General features: G+C 44.0%; 1 protein-coding gene across 28 annotated transcripts in view; it reads left to right on the top strand.

The window, feature by feature from the left end:
- Trpm3 (transient receptor potential cation channel subfamily M member 3) overlaps window positions 1-21,070 on the top strand; it is an 805,264-nt gene that overhangs the window by 778,084 nt on the left and 6,110 nt on the right. For all 28 annotated transcript variants that reach the window (XM_026781590.1, XM_026781580.1, XM_026781582.1 and 25 more), the window contains 3 exons: window positions 12,725-12,875; window positions 12,997-13,196; window positions 17,160-17,292. In XM_026781590.1, coding sequence (XP_026637391.1) covers window positions 12,725-12,875; window positions 12,997-13,196; window positions 17,160-17,292 — 484 coding nt within the window. The remainder of the gene's footprint in view (window positions 1-12,724; window positions 12,876-12,996; window positions 13,197-17,159; window positions 17,293-21,070) is intronic.

Consider the following 21,070-nt stretch of genomic DNA (forward strand, 5'->3'; position numbering starts at 1 on the left):
TAAAAAGAGTTTGGCAATGACCCTTCTGTTTCTTTTTTTTAAATTTATTTATTTAATTAAGGATTTCTGCCTCCTCCCCACCACCGCCTCCCATTTCCCTCCCTCTTCCCCGATCAAGTCCCTCTCCCTCATCAACTTGAAGAGCAATCAGGGTTCCCTGACCTGTGGGAAGTCCAAGGACTGCCCACCTCCATCCAGATTGAGTAAGTTGAGCATCCAAACTGAATAGGCTCCCCCAAAGCCAGTATGTGCAGTAGGATCAAAAACCCATTGCCATTGTTCTTGAGTTCTCAGCAAGGAACTCAGGACCCTTCTGTTTCTATTATGTGGAACACTTTGAGGAGTATAGGTATTATCTCTACTCAACAGTTCTGGTAGAATTCTGTACTAAAGCCATCCGGCCCTTGGCTTGTTTTGGTTGGGAGGTTTTTGATGACAACTTCTATCTCATTAAAGATCTATTTAAATTGCTCACCTGGTCTTGATTTAATTTTGGTATATGGTATCTATCTAAAAAAACTTGTCCATTTCTTTTACATTTTCCAATTTTGTGGAGTACAGGTTTTGTAGTAGGACCCAATGATTCTCTGAATTTCCCCAGTGTCCATTGTTGTGTCCCCTTTTTCATTTCTGATTTTGTTAATTTGGATGTTCTCTCTCTGCCTTTTGATTAGTTTGGATAAGGGTTTGTCAATCTTTTTGATTTTCTCAAAGAACCAGCTCCTTGTTACATTGATTCTTTGGATTGTTTTCTGTGTTTCTATTTTGTTGATTTCAGCCCTCAATTTGATTATTTCCTGTCTTCTACTCCTCCTGGGTGAGTCTGCTTCTTTTTTTCTAGAGCTTTCAGGTGTGCTGTTAAGTCGCTTATGTGAGCTTTCTCCGTTTTTTAATGTGGGCACTTAGTGCTATGTACTTTCCTCTTAACACTGATTTCATAGTGTCCCATAGATTTGGATATGTTGTGCCTTCATTTTCATTAAATTCAAGAAAGACTTTAATTTCTTTCTTTATTTCTTCCTTGACCCAGGGTTGGTTCAGTAGTTGACTGTTCAGTTTCCATTACTTTGTAGGCTTTCTGGGAGTAGTATTGTTAAATTCTAACCTTACTCCATGATGATCCAATAAGACACAGGGGGTTACTCCAATTTTTTTGTATCTGTGGATGTTTGCTTTGTTACCAAGTATGTGATCAATTTTAGAGAAGGTTCCATGAGGTGCTGAGAAGAAGGTATATTCTTTTGTGTTTGGATGGAATGGTCTATAGATGACCATTAAGTCCATCTGATTCATGACATCTGTTAGTTCTCTTATTTCTCTGTTAAGTTTCTGTCTGGTTGACCTGTCCATTTGTGAGAGAGGAGTGTTGAAATCTCCTCTACTAGTGTGTAGGGTTCAATGTGCGATTTAAGTTTTAGTAATGTTTCTTTTACATATGTGGGTGCTCTTGTATATGGGGCATAGATATTCAGGATTGAGACTTCATCTTGATGAATTGTTCCTGTTATGAATATAAAATGTCCTTCTCCATCTCTTCTAATTGATTTTAGTTTGAAATCAATTTTGTTAGATATTAGGATAGCTACACACAGTTATTTCTTAGGTCCATTTGATTGGAAAACCTTTTCCCAACCCTTTACTCTGAGGTAGTGTCTGTCTTTGAGGTTGAGGTATATTTCTTGTAAACAGCAGAAGGCTGGATCCTGTTTTCGTATCCATTCTCTTAGCCTGCGTCTTTTTATAGGTGAATTGAGTCCATTGTTATTAAGTAATATTAATGACTAGTGGTTGTTAACTCTGGTTATTTTCCAGTAGTAGTGTTTGTGTGTTTCCCTCTTTTTGTTATGCTGGTGGGGGGTTATCAGATGTCTGTGTTATTGTGGGTTTAGTTAGCTTCCTTGGGTGGAGGTTTTTCTTCTAGTACTTTCTGCAAGGCTGGGTTTGTGGATACATATTGTTTAAATCTGTTTTTGTCATGGAATATCTTGTTTTCTCCACTGATGGTGAATAAAAGCTTTGCTGGGTATAATAGTCTGGGCTTACATCCATAATCTCTTAGTGTCTGCAGCACATCTGCCCAGGACCTTCTGGCTTTCATGGTTTCCATTAGGAAGGCGGGTGTAATTCTGATAGGTTTACCTTTATATGTTACTTGACCGTTTTTCTTTGCAGCTCTTAATATTCTTTCTTTATTCTGTATGTTTTGTGTTTTGATTATTATATGGCAAGAGGATTTTTTTATCTAGTCTATTTGGTATTCTGTAAGTTTCTTATACCTTCATAGGGATATCCTTCTTTAGGTTGGAAAAGTTTTCTTCTATAATTTGCTGAGTATATTTTCTGTGCCTTTGAGCTGGAGTTCTTCTTCTTCTACTCCTATTATTCTTAGGTTTGGTCTTTTCATGGTGTCCCAGATTTCCTGAATTTTTTGGGTTAAGAATTTGTGGGATTTAATGTTTTCTTTGGCCAATGAGTCTATTTTCTCTATAGTATCTTCAGTGCCTGAGATTCTTTCTTCTAATCTCTTGTATTCTGTTGGTTATACTTGTCTCTGTAGTTCCTGTTTGTTTACCCAGATTTTCCTTATAGAGAATTTCCTTGGTTTGTTCTTTCTTTATTACCTCTATTTCAGTCTTCAAGTCTTGAACTATTTCCTTCACCTGTTTGATTATTTGTTTTTTGGGGGGACAGGGAGTTTCTTGGGTTTCTTTGAGAGATTTATTAATTTCTTCCAATTTTTGTTTGTCTTGTCTTCAATTTCTTTAAGGGAGTTTTTCACTTCCTCTTTAAAGGTATCATTTTCATAAAATTGTGTTTAAAGTCGTTTTCTTCTACTTCTTCTGGGTTAAGATGATCAAATCTTCCTGTTGTATGTCCTGATGTTACCATGTTGTGTAGTAATGAGGCGAGCAGGCCTGCTTTTTGTCCCTCCCGGCTCCTACATGGCTAGCTTAGCCCCAGAAATAACAACACACCAATTGTATTCTTTTAAACACTGCCTGGCCCATTATATCTAGCCTCTTCTTGGCTAACTCTCACATCTTGACTAACCCATTTCTAATAATCTGTGCAGCACCATGAAGTGGTGGCTTACCGGGAAGGATTCAGCGTGTCTGACCTGGCAGCTGGCTCCATTGCGTCTGACCTCACTTCCCTTCTTCCCAGCATTCCGTTCTGTCTGCTCCACCCACTTATGTTCTGACCTATCAGGCCAAGCAGTTTATTAATTAACCAATGAAAGCAACAGATAGACATATGACCTTCCCACATCAATGTTGCTTTGTGGGATGTTGGAAGAATTCTTGCATTGGCGCCTACCCATCTTTTTCTTCAAATGAGGCCAGCAGTGTCTTGGCATCTTGGTCCAATCCTTGCTGTGGCTGTTCTTAGGTCTCTTCTTAGGTCCCCTCAGTATTGGAGCACGCTGTGTTTCAGGGTTCCATGGATCTCACAGGCAAATAGGCAGGTTTGGGAGTGTAGTGGGTTGGGGGCTAGCCCAGTCACAGGAAAACTCCCTGCTGGCTGGCTAGAAAAGCCAAGGGAGTTGGGGAGGGGCCCCTGCATTTTATCCCACTGGGAAGGTCCCAGAGAGTGTGGCATCTGGCTGTCCGGTTCTGTGGCCACTGGCTCACCTCTTAGGTCCCCTCAGTATTGGAGCAGGCTGTGTTTCCTCTTGCTTCACTCTTATGGGACCAATATGGCCTGGTTCTACCTGTCTTTTCAGTTAAGTATCTGCCATTGTCTAGCTAAAATCTCTGTACTGTAAATTAACTTCTGAAGACCAAGTCTGACTAGCCACTGGTCACTGGTCAGTGATAGGATGTGTTCCAATCAGCCATGACCTGAATTAGAGGTGGACGGTTCTTAGGCCTGCCCTATCTGGGTACCAGTGAATCCGTCTTTAACTCTTCAGGGCCATCCTGGCTTATACCCACCTGCTGTTTGCAGCTTTAGTTTTGAGCTGTTCAGACAACTGTACCTCTGAGCCATTTGGAAATCAATTCACTAACCTAATGACTTAGAAAGCATGATGTCCCAACCCTAGGTATGTTGTGGGTATATTGGAGGTGTACTGGGGAAGGAGGAGAGCATTCAACTACTTTTCATCAGAGGAAAGAAACTAAACAAAGGACTTTGTCTTTTTAAAGGACTACTTCTTCCCACAGTGAGTATAGAAAAGTATCTTTAAGACTCAATTGTGCAAAAGGGCAAAACATCCCAAACTCCATGGTTTTTTTTTTTTTAACCCACAGCACTCACTGAGTTCATAAGCCTGTGCAGGGACTAAATGGTTATTCTTGCCCTGGCTGCTAGGGGAACAACTATCAGCTGATTCACAACAACAACAACTCAGACAACAGAAGCATGTCAGAGCAGAGGCTCCATGCACATGTGCCTCACCTCTGACTGGCTAGCATATCTGCTGTGCTGATGGTTGAGGTAGAAGAGTAGAAATAGAGATACACAGGGCTTTCTCGAAGTTCTACATGGATCGTATTGACAAATACCTCATTCACCAACATGGCCAAATTCAGAGTCAAAGGGCAATTAAACAGATTCCACACATGCAGTGGGAACTCCACAGTCACTTGGCAAAGGAGATGGATATAGGGAAGGGGTGGGGGAATTAGGACTGTTGAGGCAATAAACCTGCTATATCTTAACCCTAACTCAGTGGCTTGAACAAAATAGCCTCCTATATATCTTCAGTCTTCCCTAGAAAGACTAGGATGCAACTATCCTGATAGGAATTCCTAAAGCAAAACAATAGACTACCAAGGTTGGAATGTTGAATCTATTTCCAGAAATAGCAAATAAATAACAATTTATATGTAAACTAGCAAGAACATAGCACTGAGATGTTGGAAAGAATCAGATTCGCTTCCCTCTTCCCCCCAGAGCACCTATCCATATACCCACAATATACCTAGGTTTGGGACATTCTGCTTTCTAAGCCATTAAATTGAAATAAATTATGAACAGCTCAAAACTAAAATTACACTAACAGCCAGTGACTACATACCAGGATAGCCCTAAAGAGTTAAAGACTGTATCACTGGTACCCAGGTGATACAGGCTTAAGGATCTCATGACTTTTCTTGGAATCATGGACCAATACAATGTTAGGAGCAGATGAAGTTTGGGCATCATCTAATTTAGTATTTCTCAACATTTAATCTCTATTTTGTAACCTCTGTTCTGTTCCTTGTAATTTTTCAACTGAATCACTTTTTAAAACTCAATTTACTTAAAAAAATTATATCATGGCCATAAGTTGAAAATGACTATGATTTGATGTAAATAGAAGATAACCATAAAAGAAACAAAAGGAAAACACCACACTATTATGAAATTCTTGGCAGATGCTTAAGCATGTCTCAACTTTACTGGAAATGGGGTTAGTGAAGGATGAGCTAAGCAAACATTATCCTCAAACTGACAGTGTCCTCCTGATGAAGTCAGGAAGGGTTGAATGAGTCTTGAAAAGGTCATTTTCTTACCATCTAACTCAATGTTATTTAGTGCTCTGCTCTCGTACCCTAAAATCATCATGGACTCCCTGACCTACAGAGGTGCCACCCTTTGAGGAAAATCAATACTCTAACTCCCTTCATTCACAGATATAGCACTCGAGGCAACCTGGCAAATTCTAATGGTTGTTGTGCCATGTCATGAGAAGCCAACATCATCCCTAGCAGTTGAGTTAGGGACTAGGAAAAGAAGTCAACCATAAAAGAAGTAATAAGACAGAAACTAATTGATGGTCCCTTTGTCTGATCTGGTTTACATTTACCTTTATAACTCCTGTCCTTGACTACATGGGACACTGTCAACCCCTACAAGCAATAGAGACTGTCCCTAGCTTCCAGATAGATATATCACAATCTAAGACCTCTAAATAAGGAACATTCTGGAAAGAGGTATCAATACAAAAAGAAGTGTCTTTAGTTATTTCATCCTGAAGACTATTATGCTACAAAGAAGACCCAAGGGCAGTTCTCCAAGAGTTAGCCCTCAGTGCAGGTGCCAGGACTATGGCCATAGCATTCCTGGTCTTTCAGTCAAACGGATCATCTTAGTTAGGATTTCCATTGCTATGAAGAGACACCATGACCACAGCAACTCTTATAAAGGAAAATATTTAGTTGGGGCTGGCTTACAGTTTCAGAGGTTTAGTCCATTATCATCATTGACAAGTGGCATGCAGAAAGACATGGTGTTGGAGAAAAGGCTGAGAGTTCTATATCTTAATCTGAGGGGAGCAGTAGCAGCCTGTATACTATTCTGAACATAGCTTGAGCAAAACAGACCTCAAAGTTCACCCCCACAGTGACGCACTTTCTTCAACAAAGCCACGCCCACTCCAACAAAGTCACACATCCTAATAGTGCCTCTCTCTATGGGGGTCATTTTCTAATAAAGTAATACTCCTTGTCTTCTTATCTTTTAAAAATGGATTTTTTTTAGTTTTTATTACATTATTTATTTCTCTGCCGAAGGGAGCATATGTGCATGTCATGGTGCATGTATGGAGGATAGAGCACCCCTCACAGATGTTAGCTCTCCTCTTCCACCGTGTGTGCCCCAGGGATGGAACCTCAATGGGCTCCTTTATCCACTGAGTCATATTCCCAGCCCTTAAAACAGAGTTTTGGTTGAAAATCATTTTCTTAAAAAAATAAATAAAATGGAATTTAAAAAGTCAGATATTCAACTAAACTATTCTATTGACTCTGGTTTGTGATTAAGCTTGAGGGCATTTTTTTCCAGATGTGAGAAGAAGGGATAGTCCTTTAAAAATCGCTCTTCTTTCTTGTCTTATCTTTAAGAGTAATATTAGTCAAACATTGGTCCATCTTTAATTTTAAATATTTCTTATTTTGAGGGAACAACATGGTACACATATTGAAATAATGAACATTCTCTTGCCCTGCTTATTGTAGGAGAGAAAAAATAAAAGGCAACGTTAGTACCTCCTCCTACTTATGAACCTGCTCTCCTCCGTGCTCTGACCTTTAAAGAATCCCAGTCAGCTCTTCTTCATCTGAACAGTACAGGCTAGTGATAGAAGAACAGTAAAAAAGACCAAGTGTCTATAAAATTCCCTCGTTTGTCTATAGTCGAGAGGCTCCCCTCATCCTTGTGTTTTTCCCTCGTCAGAGTCCCTGAGGAAAGAGACTCTCGTCCACCTTGTGTGGATGGCTCCATCGTTCTTCCCGAATTCTTCTGAGACACTGACAAAGGTTCTGAACTTTCTGACCGTCTATTATGTCAAAACTATATAGAGATCATACCTCAAGCTCAAGCCTTTGGACTGAAGCAAGCAGTGGTTGATCACTTGTGTTCACACACTGACAAAGCCACTGGAGAAAGAGTGGAGTGTACCCAGCTCAGAGATCAAAGGGAGGCTGTACCCATTTCTCCTATATTCGTAATTACATTATCTGAATAAATTGTCATGCCACGCAGCAGGAACTCAGATTGATTTGGGTAAAGAAAATAACTATAGAGTTATCTCGTGTTAGCTATACAATCTTGAGTGAGAAAGACATGCTGCCCCACAACTGTAAATGTTTCTCTTTTTTTCCTTTTTTTTTATTTTTTCCATTCAAAATTTTACACTTCCTCGCCTCCCCTCCTCCTATTGCCCTCCCGCTCCCCCCCCACTCATCCTCCTTCCTTCCCCCTCCCTCCTTAAGAGAGGGCAGGGAACCCTGCCCTGTGGGAAGTCCAAGCCCCCCCTCTACATCCAGGCCTAGGAAGCTTTGCATCCAAATAGACTAGGGTCCCAAAAATCCAGTACATGCAGCAGAAACAAGTCCCAGTGCCTTTATCTTTTTCGGTTTTCTTTCTAGTTTTTGAGATAGGGTCCCACTACGTAGCCGAGTCTGGCCATGATCTCCCAATCCTCCTGCTCTACCTCCTGAGTACTCGAATGGCAGCTGTGTACCACCACACCTGGCGAAGATCAGCGTGTTTCTTGCAGAGCTGGGAGGAAGAGCCATGTAAAGTTCCAGGGGAGGTGGATGCCTACCATCCCTTCCACAGACGCTTACTGCAGCTCTACCATCTGTGCTTCTGAGGGGCTCAGATGAAAGAAGAATTGAGGTGAACATTTTCTGAGGAATCATCCATTTTTAAAGCTGCCCCCTTTGAATTGGCAAGGTGCAGGGCCAAGTTCTGGGGGTCTGTGATATGTGGGAAGAAGTCCATGTCACACACCAGACATGTCCAGAATACGAAGCTTGTCTAAGTCTGGCACTCTGGGTTCCTGGGTAGCTGGGATGTTGGTCGAGTGTCAACCAAACCTTGTAGACTTGAGTGGGGAGCCTTAAAAGAGACAGAAAAGACCTTTCTTCCCAATCCTTGCATTCCCATTTTACAGCAGGCTAAGTATGGCCCTGTGCCCTGTATGAATTACAGTTCATTGGCCATACTTCCAAGAGTTTTATCTAGGAAAGAATTCCAAAGTAACATCTTGGCTGAAAGGGGAGGATGTAAGGATTAATTAACAATGTCTACCATGAGTACTGGATGAGGTAGGAAGGCTGGTTTGCAGCCGGGCGGTGGTGGCGCACGCCTTTAATCCCAGCACTAGGGAGGCAGAGGCAGGCGGATCTCTGTGAGTTCGAGACCAGCCTGGTCTACAAGAGCTAGTTCCAGGACAGGCTCCAAAACCACAGAGAAACCCTGTCTCGAAAAAAAAAAAAAAAGCATACAGAGTAAGATCTTCTATTGTTCTGGATAGAGACTTTGGGAGGAAAATCCTATTTTGTTTTCTGTCAGTTTTTTGCTATCACAGGAGTTTCCTATACTAGCAGATTATGGCAGCACTTGATGAGACCTAGGAGTAAATAGGACAGATACTCAGGCTCTGACCTGGCCATAGACATCAGTTTGCACCTGGAGAAATGCATAACACTGCATTCTGGTGTCCAGCATCACCATGTTTAGCTGCAGATCTCTGTCCAGCACCTACATGTGTCAGGTAGTGCCCAGGAGGCTGTGTTCTTCAGCTTGGTGAACAAGAGAGACAAGAATTCTGATCTCAGGGCTTATATTCTTGGAAGGATGCTGTTGACCCTTGTTTCAGGCTAGGTTCTACCTATTTCAGCAATGGGAACTGAACTCAATGTCCTGTTTAGACTAGTTAAGTACTCTTTTCATAAGCTATAGACTAACCTCCTTAGTCACTAATAATGGTTTATGGGTGAAGGAGCAGTTCCAACCACTGGGATGTTGTTCCACAACCTATGGGAGTAGCTTTTCTCCTTGCCCACACACTCCTGCCAGACTGTAACTATCCCATCAATGCATTCCATAGCTCAATCGTCCATTTCTACCTCTGAATGCCTCATTAGTGGGAACTGGCACTTCCAGTTTCTTCCCTGTGATGTGTCAGTGTGACCCACATAGACAAAGCATGGGAGTCTCTTCAAATTTGGCGAGAACTGCACAGCCAAGTTCCCCCTCTGTGCTCACACCTGCCCTATGGTGCTGCTTCTAGAACTCACTCTCTTTGCTTTCAGGGTTGGTGGCTCTATCCAAGCATTTGACCAGTTCTTCAGACTTGTATCCATTCCCCTGATTGCAACAGTCTGTATTGCAGCTGGATGAAAGTTCAGCCTTATCAGACTAGACCCTTTAAGTGGTTTCCTTTGGGGAAGGAGTAGAGCAGCTGAATCTCTGCTTGAACTCCTAAAACTTAGACACCAATTCAGCCTCAGCATCAGGTCAGATGCTGTATCACTGGGTACCACTCCCAATCTTTCTACACCAAGTGCAAAGTGAGAAAAGTAAGAAAGGGGGAGACGGAGTGATAGCAGCCAGTTCACATAGCCCTCAACCGCCGTCCATGTGGGGCATCCCCAGTGGCCTATTGGTATCATAGGACCGTCAAAGATAACTTACCATCCTTCCTAATACCTGCTGCTTGTCAGGTTTGGGAAGTACCCTGTTCAGCCCCATTAGTGGTGGACATCTGTGTATTTATTTGAATTATTGGACATTCTACTTGTGACAAATACCCAGAACAAGGGAGTCATTCATAGCCCTCATGGAGCAATGCTTTGCACTAACTGCTGCCTATCATGCTTACAATGTCTTTGCTGATATTACCAAATAAAGGCTGCTCCTTAACTATTCACTTTTATTGCCATTATCACTGTCACAAGGAACGTCTAACTCATTCACGCTGCACTTCTGGCTGTAGATGACGTTCCTCGGACTATCCTGACATCTACACTGCCTGTCTGAACCAACTTAGTAGGACCACAGCAGTTCATGCATGGATGCTCAAGAGATTTCTCCACTCAGACAGCATACACTGACTATCCTGGGGTGCATGTGAACATGCCATGTATATGACTGAGCAACCTTGAAGAGCAGTGCCTCAGTGGGAATCTCGCATATGGGACAAACAAGTAATTGGGCAGTGGCAACAGTGTGAGAGCCCCGAGAGAAACAGCGAGAATGTTGGGAGTTGAAGTGTATGATTAGCCTGATCCAGGCTAAAAGGGTAGAGGTGGGCTGTGAAGCGCATGCTAAAGAGAAGACATGAGCCCTGGGTGAGATTGGGAGTGGCACCAAGTTGTCAACAGGTCTTGTGGAGGCAACAGAACCAATGTGGCTCAAAATCAGGAAGTCAGAGGGAGACTGGATTTCTAGGAACCGCAGGAAACTTGGTCCAGCCTGTACCCGTAGGGAGAAGTGAGAGGAGATAGCCCTGGGGAGCCGCCTGCAGAATTTGGACATCACCTGGAGGTGAATTTCCTTCCAGGACCCCTCTACAGGGCTGTCTTGGGTGGTCAGTGCTACAAATGTCAACAACAAGATCTGCCTTCTAGAAAACACCCCATCCCCATATCCAATTATCTGGCAAATAGAGCCAAAGGGATCGCTTTGGCCTTCTTATCCTAGCCATAAAATCAGGATCTTGGTTGCCTGATGCTAATAAAACCTTTGCTGGCTGCAAAGGTATTTTAATTAAAAAAACAAAAATCAAGCGACTTTTCCAGCCTAACTAAAGCTCAGTTACTCAACCTCTAAAGCAAGTAACAAGGAAGGCTGAGAGCAAATGCCATACCTGTGACTCCGGGGGCTTCTGGTTCAATTCTGGGTGAGTGTTAGTAGTGTTTCTAGCTGCCAGGTGAGCCCTGGGTATTTAGAGCTGAGAACCTGCAGAGTGCAATGCCTGGCAGAAGGAGTTCTGGAGAATGGGCCCCTTTCTGTACCCCTCAAGCTCTATAGATTCCCACACCACCCCTTCTTCCAGATGCTCAGCTGCAGCCTGTAGGCGCTGCTGAGGCCTCCTGAGGGGCTCTTACCAATGCTTACAGAGGCATGGTCACACTGTTCAAACAGCTGCACAGCAAGGGCTAGCTCACCTACCCCCTAGTACTTAGAAGCAACTTCTGGCTCTGTGATAGTTTTAATGAGAACGGCCCCCGTAGGCTCATATATGTGAATGTTAGGGTCCCTGCTGGTGGACTGTTTAGAAAGGATTAAGGGGTGTGGCCCTGTTGGAGGAGGTGTGTCACTGGGGGTGAGCTTTGAGCTTTCACTCCAGGCCCAAGCTCATTCTTTCTCTTTCTCTGCCTGCTGTCTGTGAATCAGGTGTGAGCTCTTAGCTACTACTCAGGCTATGCCGTCTGCCTAATTGCCATGATTCCCACCATGATGGTCATGGACTAACCCTCTGAAACTGTAAGCTAGTCGCCCCCCTCTCCCAATGCTTTTTTTTTTTACAATGTGCCTTGGTCCCTACATCTCTTCACAGCAAAAGAACAGTAACAAAGACAGACTCTATGAGCTATCTTTACAGGGCTGTAAAGCATTATTGAAGACTCCTCCCCCACTTACCTGGAAATTCCAAGCTGGCCTCATTAGCACATTACTTCCGCTCACCCAGTCCCACACATCGCCTTCCTCCTGGTTCCCACCTCCGCATCTCCCTGAACACCGTCTTTGCCATGTAGCTGCTGCAGTTAGGTTGTATGCCTTGTCCCTGAAATGTGCCACTTGCAATGAAAATGCAGCTGGTTTGCTATTTAAAGGCAAGTAGCTCTGGGCTCTGTGGTCCCTCCCTGTCACCCCACTCCCTATCATCCTCCTCATCCATCAGAGGCACCAAGTGACAAGCTCTCTTGGGGCTTCCTGGGGTGCTGCCCTGGACCGTTCCTTCCGTACTGAGACAGCAAATCGTTGGCTGGGGTGGTGGATTGTTTCCCACAGTGATTAGCAGTTGCCCTGGTGTTAATTTCCAATCAATAGCCTGCCATGCTCGACTCTAAGCTGTCCGCTGGAGGCCTCTACAGCGCATTTTGAAAGTAACTTGCCAGGAGGTAGGACTCTGGCCCTGGCTCCTCCAAAAGCCCTCACCAAGCATTTTAGGAACACCAAATACCCCCTCACCACTGCCGGGGGCCAAGGGACTGAGGGACCAGGCAGGTGGCTCTAGACACCTTTTGCAGTCTGATGACAGATTGGGGACACAGGTGGAACCGCCTCTCCTCAAGAGTGGTGGCCCTTTGAATATTCATGAAGCTCTCATTTTCCAATTTTGGCTTTTTTTTGGAAACTTTCTGCTGTTTGAGGTGGCTGTATCTTTTCTTCCATTAAAACCCCTCATTTAAATGTCTCTCTATTTCTCGTTCTTTCTCTCTCTCTTGTGTAAATCAAATTGCCTTGGTTTCTCATTTTTTGACTATGTCGCTTCCTCTAGCCCCCTGTGGACAGAATGAGACCCGAGAAGATGGCAAGACAATCCAGCTACCTCCATGCAAGACAGGAGCATGGATTGTGCCAGCCATCATGGCCTGCTATCTCCTGGTGGCAAACATCCTTCTGGTCAACCTCCTTATTGCTGTCTTCAAGTGAGTGGCCATTCTTGAGGCAGACAGGTGGATGGATGGGCAGCATGGATGGAGGGAGCTGATATTTCAAAAAGTAATGATTTTGTTTTTGTCTTGTGACTGACTCTCCGATCTGTTTCAGCAATACATTTTTTGAGGTAAAGTCGATATCCAACCAAGTATGGAAATTTCAGAGGTACCAACTCATCATGACGTTCCACGAGAGGCCGGTTCTGCCTCCACCGCTCATCATCTTCAGCCACATGACCATGATATTCCAACATGTGTGTTGCCGGTGGAGGAAACACGAGAGTGACCCCGATGAAAGAGACTACGGCCTGAGTGAGCGGCAAGCTGGCACCTGCAGCTGGAAGTTCCCAGCAGTTCCCATAGGCAGTCAGGCAGGATCCATCCCTGCTTGGTTCTCCTGCCTGATTTCTCCTGCCTCCTGCCTATTTAGGGAAGTGGGAATGGGACCTACTCGATGAGATACATGACAGAAGGAAGACAGCATAGCATGAGCAGAAGCCACAATTCTTAGCCACTTCTTACTAAGAAAAAAAACCACTCTCCAATAGAGTTAGCCGCCTTCATACACTCTTGCTTTCCAAAGATCCCATAGCAAGTCAGCCACATTGCTCTGCACCAAGTGTTATATTAGATAGCATTTTTAAACAGTATGGCCTGAGTTTTATTCCTCCGTATTCATTTCTGGGACTGTCACTATCCCAGATCTTAAATGTCTGCTCCACCTTCAGCATTGTACCTATATGATTTTGTGGAGACAACAAACCTTGCTTTCGAAGGACAGACCAATAGCCTCTCCACCACCCAGCACCTACCACCCACCTCTAGCCTGGCGTTTCTGAAGGGAAGTTTGGAGGGCATTTGGGCTGGAAGAGTTCCTCACTGTGTAAGCATGTGTGACACATTGCAGGAGACTTAACATCTACATCTCTGCATATTAAGTACCAGTGGCTCCTGCAGGCTCCTAAATGCCCCCTGGGCACCAACTCTCAGGAGCCACTGGAGATGCAATGACTTATAAACAATCTGCTGTGCTTTTTCCAAATGGGTTAAGTCTACATCTACATTAAATCCACAAGCAAGCGCCTCTAGCACGATGGTCCAGGAATCTACCTCCATCCGTGGGATACCAATACACCATGGTTTAAAACCAGAGCCCGTTAGTGAACTGTTTCTCTAAGCCTAGAGCTCTTAGTGAGCTCCCTAACAAAGCAATGCCAAACTTCTTTCTAGATATTCAAACCAGACAGTCGGAAAAACCTGGCAATTCCATTTCAATTCCCTTCCGAAATACAAGTTTGAGCAAACAGAAAGCTGGGGTGCTCGAAACATGCCAGTATGGGCAAATGCTAGGCCAGGAACGTTGTAAGAATATTGCGCTGGAGTCTGGGTGGGAGAGAAGAGGAGGGAGAGGAAAATAGTCAGGATGTAAAATAAATTAATTATAATAATAAATAATATTGTGCTGGGGGTCACCTCAGGGCTCCAAGTCAATTTCAATAAAGCATGAACACTTGTGGAAGGAAATTCTGCTTAGTGAGTGAGCACAAGATGATTGGAGATACCGTACCTGACAGAGAACTGTGTGAGTGATTTTCATCATCATTGACACCAAATACCTAACAAAAGAACCTTAAAGGAGAGGCTTTCTTTCTTTTTTTTTTTTTTTTTTTTTTGATTTTTGAGACAGGGTTTCTCTGTAGCTTTTGGTTCCTGTCCTGGGACTAGCTCTTGTAGACCAGGCTGGCCTCGAACTCACAGAGATCCGCCTGCCTCTGCCTCCTTAGTGCTGGGATTAAAGGCTTGTGCCACCACCGCCTGGCCAAGGAGAGGCTTTCTATTTTCACATTTTCAAGAGAAGGAGTTCAGTAAGGGAGGAAGGCCTGGCAGTGATGGGTCTCCATAGTGGCAGGGGTTCGAGGGACGTGCAGCTCCTCGTACCTTGGGAGATCAGAAAGCTGGAAAAACTAAACAGGCACCAAGGCGAGGCTATGAACCTTAAAGATGCATCCCCAATAACCCAGACAGAGTTTATATACTGCAAAACATTACTCCCCTCTAAAGACCAACTATTCAAACACATGAGTCTGAAAGGGGTATTTCTTGTTCAAACCACAGCTGAGGCAGCCCAGAGACCTATTTCTTCTTCAGAACCCATTTCATATGTCCAAGGATACTGAGAAGCTCCACCAAACTCTATATGTGATCTGTTTTGTGCTTCATTTGTGAGACAGGGTCTCAGTGCATATCTCTCTTTATCTCTCTATATAAATCAGGCTAGCACCATCCTGGTAGAAATTCACTGCATTCTCCCAAGTTCTGAGTTTCAAGGCAGGTAAAAACCACACCCAGCCATATACATGGTTTTCTTATTTTCAGCCAGAGTAGCACTGAATGTGTCACCAGTTCTCTGGACATGCAGCAGGGAGGAGCAGGTGACAGACTTCTCAGAGACGGCCTTCCCAGAAGGACGCTCTTGAGAATGTGGCAGGATGAGAAGAGCGAAGAGCAGAGAGGCAGGCCGCGCATGCGCCTACCCATCAGGGAAGAACGAAGCTCTCCCATCAGTCTGTAGCTGTCATTAAACGATCCCAGAGCACTGCCAAGTTCTAATTGAGTCTCAGAAAGAGTAAACTTAGAGTTATAGGGTAAAAATCTGACATGGTAATAGTTTTGTTTTGTTTTTAAAAAAAAGAAGTATATTTTATCTTTTGAAAAAGAGCAGCATGGGGACTGAGGTTTGATTCAGTCAGTAAAATGCTTTTTATACAAGCACGACACCCTGAATCTGGGTCCAGAGCATGCATAGAAATGCCAGGCACAGAGACAGCAGCAGTGCCTGTAAAACACACACACATACACACACACGGGGGGCGGGGGAGAAAGTCAAATGAGGCACTTATAAGGTGCCAAGTAAGTTCTGGGTCTACTCCTTTGGATCTCAGAAATATTCTTACCAGAGGGCATTATGACTCTTTGAGATCAGGGAGGGAGCCTACACACAGTCTCTCTTCTTTTTGACCGTGATGCTCATGGTTCTGTGTGGCTTTATGACCACATTTCAGTGACCCTACCTGGCACAGCAGTCCCTCACCTTAGGAACCTACCATACTGAAGAAATGCAGTCTGACTTCCAGTGATTTCTATAGTTCCCACAGTTTTTACACCCACGTTTTACAGACCCTGGCAAGTTTCAGGCGATGCATCTAGGCAAGCAAGAGCAATCTGGGGCAACAAGGCCATGGAGCTGGGATTCAGCCCTCCTAACATTTGCATCAATCCCTGCAACATCTCCAGGGTCCAGGATGAGAAAGACTTCCTGATTTGGGAAATATCCACAGAAACCCTCTTGCCCTAACCCTGTTCCAGAAACCATTTTAAGGCTCACAGTTCCTCCAGACTTCTTTTTTTGCTGTAGCATTGATGTAGACAGTTACCTTCTATTAGAAAACCAGAATAACAATAGCACAAATAAGGACAGCTCCCTTTTCTTACTTACAGAGAGTGAAAGAATGGTCCAAAACTCAGCATGGCTTACTGAGAACAAAGACACAACCTCCTTCTAGTTTTAAGCTCAGTGTTTCCTTCTGTGTGATTTTGTTTTCAAGGTCACAGAATAGTCACTGGGCCTCCAGTCATCAAATGTTTATGTTGAGGTTAGGAAAAAAGAAAGGAAGCTGAAAAAAAAAAAGCATAGAAAGAGCAGCCATGTATTTTTTTAAAAAAAATCAGGAGCAAACTCTCTTCTAACATACCATCCGTCTCTGCAGTAGACTTCTTGCTCAAAACCAAGTCTTGCAGTTTCTAATAATATCAAGGGTGACTAGAAATGTATGTATTTGGTTTTCCTGCCTCTGTAACAAGGGAAAAAGACAAGGAGAATGTGGGGTTGCATGAAGATTATTATTCAATAACGTTGGCATGTCACACTCCACAGCCCAGAAAATTCGGAGCCTTTAAGAAACATCCATGCTCCCAGTTGCTTCCTTTCCCTGGCTCTCCTTACGCTCTCAGTCCTGTCGCTCCCTTCATTAAACCAAGCTCCTGTGGTACCCAGGTTTACCCAGGTGCGTTCCAGAGACCACAGTGACTCTGCTGCTCAGGAAGGAGCCTGTGTTTCAAGAGACCTAATTAGATTTGGATTCTGTGTGGGACTCGCAATAGAATCTGGTAGACGTTCCCCAGCCTGGATTTCTTTAAAGCTGTCATTAGGCCACAGAGCAGATGCTGTTGCGGCCCCTGCTCTGTCTCACGGCTCTTTCTCTCCCCCTCCCCCAGAACTCTTCATAACTGATGATGAGCTCAAGAAAGTCCATGACTTCGAAGAGCAGTGCATAGAAGAGTATTTCAGAGAGAAGGATGACCGTTTCAACTCATCCAACGACGAGAGGATACGGGTGACGTCAGAAAGGTGTGTTCCCTGGGCCCTGCCTCGCAGAGATGGGTCCTACGGCTGCTCATGGACCGGATGAATCTGTTCTCACATCTCCAAAACACAGACATCTTATCTTTACTGCCCAAGAGAACATGAACCTTCTGGAAGAACAGATCGTTGCCCAATTAGTCCACAGACCAAACTTTTAGAAATATCCTGGGTTTTTCCAGGAGACAGTGAAAGCTTCTGCCTGGGCAGATTGCATTGGTGAGTCTAGGGCAGGTCTGGCTTGGACCGAAAACTAGAAAGTTTTGTCCCAGACATAAAGTAAAGAAGGCCCAACCCCACCTGAGGCTCCTCAACAGGTTTCTGTTTCCTTCTATAGACTATTGAGTACTCTTCTCCAGAAGAGAATAGCCCCATGCTTGGCTTATGTGGGTATTCCATGTCATCCAGATAGGCAAGAGCATGGGTTCTGTCCACCAGTGAAAATAATGATTGGTATTTTACCAAGAATTACTTTTGTTGTTTCTCTTTTATAGAGTAAATCTAAAAACAAAGACATAAATGCGTAATTTTCTACCCAGATTCACTTAGTACTTACCAAAGGGCTTTGAAAGCCAAGAGATCTATATGAAAAATATTCTGTACAAACATGAGTACCTGGGCTTATATCACAAGACAGGCATGGCCTCATGCACACCTGTAATTATGGTGGCCATGGTGCTGTCAGGGGTAGAGACAGTAGGATCATTGGGGCTTGCTTAACTTTAAAATTGCAAGCTCCAGGTTCACAGAGAGACCCTGCCCCGCAAAAGTAAGCCACAACACACACATGACAGAATTTTTTGATATCTAACAGTTCTAGGTCTTGTGTCTCTCATGTGGCTCTAGGCTAATAAAACCATCATTCCAGTCTGGTATATTCATAATGCAGCTTGTGGGGCTAGCTTCCAAAAGAACACTCAGAGAGTGTCCCAGAGAACTGGTGTAACCGCACTTTAGCTGTTTATACTATAAAGGCAGCCAGAGCAAATGGTAATAGCGTAGACAACACAGTAGATGGGTAACTGCAGTCAGTGTGAATGGGACTTCAAAGATTTAAGAGACTCGGTTCTAATTTTCACGAGATGATACTTTGTGTGCCACATCAAAGATTCTTTATTAACTGTGTAGAAATCACATAAGATGCAATTTTTTTTTTGGTCCCTTGCTCTTTCTTTAAAGAATGCAGAATATAATTGCATATGCCAATGAGCGGTTGTAACCATAGGTACCAAGCCAACATTAATAAGATTTAAAGCTCTGCACAGGTTTTATTCACATCTGCCACTACAAAACAGAGAGATTTATGATATGCTGTAAAGTAGTTCCCTGGCAAACAGAGGGAGGAACTGAAATTCCAAAGCGCTCTCATTCTGAGGCCTTGGAAAGCTGCTCATGAATGGACATACAGCCGCGTGCTTCCAGAAAATTGTGCCATGTGGGAATATTACCATAGCTGAGACACATTTCCTCAGCGTATGTCTTTGGGCCTTTGAAATGCTTTCTGAATTCAGAAACACTTAGGCCTAGGAGGCAAGAAAGGCAGGAAGGGAAAGGCATAGTAAGATGCCAGGAAGGCTTTGCCTCTCTGAGGAACTAGAATGAAGAGGGCCGGATGCCAGCACGCATGAGTATACTGCGGCCATGTCAACAACTCCTTCTGGGGAACCCAGCGGGGAGCCAGAGTCTCCCACTCCATGTCAGCAAGCCCTGCAGGACTGCTCCCTCCCCTCCCTGCCAAGGGTGGCTTCTCAGAGTGTGAGCGAGGTGAGAAGGTGCCAGGGATGCAGAACGAAGGAGAAGCCTCCTGTCTTCTTGATCCAGGCCTCAAGAATCAGAAAACGGAGGGCCACAAGCCCAGTCCCCATTCTGCTTCTATGGCTTTAGAGCTTAACTGCCATTATTGTTGGGTTCTTTGCATTTTTAAGAAAACCAAAAACTAGCATCTTCCAACAATGGAATGGTATGTAAGAACAAAAGAAATGTCTCAGGGTGCTTTGGGAGCCTACCGAAAGACCACGGCATCTGTATTGGGTGCCTCAGAATCCTCCAGGATATGTCTGTTCTGAGTGCAGAGGCAGCTGGTATCACCTGCCTTATCCACAGCCTCTTGACAGAGACAGAGAGAGAGAGAGAGAGCTGGGAAAGAGGTCTGCACATATGTGTGTCTGTGAGTAGACACATTGGTATGGATGCTGATGGCTGCATTTCCCTACTGATTGTACACAGTCCGTACAACAGAGAATATTATATAACTGTACCTTTGTGTTATACAACCTGAGCGCAGGGATCTGAAATCAGAAGAACTAAGAGCTTGTTCTCTTTTCATGGGCATGTGCCACCTCTCATCTTCCCTGTACCCTGTTGTCATCGACTTCATCTGAAATGAACTACTCTCTATCTGGAGATGGGACGGGAAACTAAAGTCAGGTTACTGTCTATATAAGATCACGGTTTTCACAATGACCTCTTTTCTTTGGGTAACTTAGTCACTGTGTGTGTATTCCTTGGGGCCACAATCACTGACTGAAAGTTCTTGGCAGTGTCTGTGTGTGCACGCATATGTGGAGGTCAGTGGACAAGTTGCAGGTATAGGTTCTCTCTTCTACCACGCACATCTAGGGATCAAACTCAGACCAGCAGACTTGGTGGCAAGTGTCTCTACCTATTGCACCATCTCACTGCTCCCAAACTTTTCAAGGAAAGAAAAAGAAGAAGAAGTTTAAAGAAAGCTGTCTTGTTACAGAACAAACATAAAGTAAATTTGGCTCTAAGTCCTTTTTAGATTTTAGCTTCCACATTAAGCGCCTTGCAGCTAGTTCCATGTTCTCATCAATAGACTATTGGGTGGTTAGATGGTTAATCACCCTCAGAGTGGTAGATGGAAATGGGTTAATGTGAGCTCTTTCTGTCGTCTACAAGACTTGATACACCAACTACACAGGAGTGCAGAGAAGTGGCAAAAATTGGTTAAGACTAATTCTTGACCAGGTTAGGTGTGCCATGCCTTGAATCCCAGCACTCAAGAGGCAGAAGTAGGCAGTGCCTGCTCTATAAGCAAGTTCCAAGACAGCCAGAGCTATAGAGAGACTCTGTATGTATGTATATGAGGCCCTGAATATATATATTTGTGTGAATGTATATATGTATATATATATATGAGTGTTATATGCGTATATGCATACACACATATGTGTGTGTGTGTGTGTGTGTGTGTGTGTGTATGCATGTATTTTTTTTCAGCCCCTTTGCAGCTGGTTTCCAGCTCTAGCTCGATTTTCTTAGGGCTCCCATCAGAACTTTCCTAGTGTACCTGAAGGGCCTCTCCCTCTGTACCCCAGCTTCTTTTTCACTCTCCCTGTGTTCCCAGTCTGGGTCCAGCTGACCTCCCTCCTTAGGCCTCAACCCTCTGACTCTCTCTTGCTCCTTTTCTCTGTGATACGGATCCCTAAGCCATAGGGCAGTAAACAAAGGGGCCCCACAATCCAGGCTATGATGCAGACATTTCTCAGCCCTTAGAGCAGTGTAGGAGTATCACTGGGAGATAACTCCAGTCTGTGCAACACAGAGACCCCTTTTCAAAATTACTACCAAAACTAAAGAAAATCTCTATTTGATCATTTCCAAAATGTCTTTGGACACAAACATATTCAGATTCTGTGATCCTAGGTTAGGGCAGGAATGTCACTCTCTCCCTTTCAGTTCCGCTCTTTACTTATAACCCCTCCCCGTTCTCCCCTTCAGCCCCTCCCTTACCCATAACCCCTCC

The sequence above is a fragment of the Microtus ochrogaster genome, chromosome 8 (assembly GCF_000317375.1).
Source record: "Microtus ochrogaster isolate Prairie Vole_2 chromosome 8, MicOch1.0, whole genome shotgun sequence".
In the NCBI taxonomy this organism is placed as follows: Eukaryota; Metazoa; Chordata; class Mammalia; order Rodentia; family Cricetidae; genus Microtus; species Microtus ochrogaster.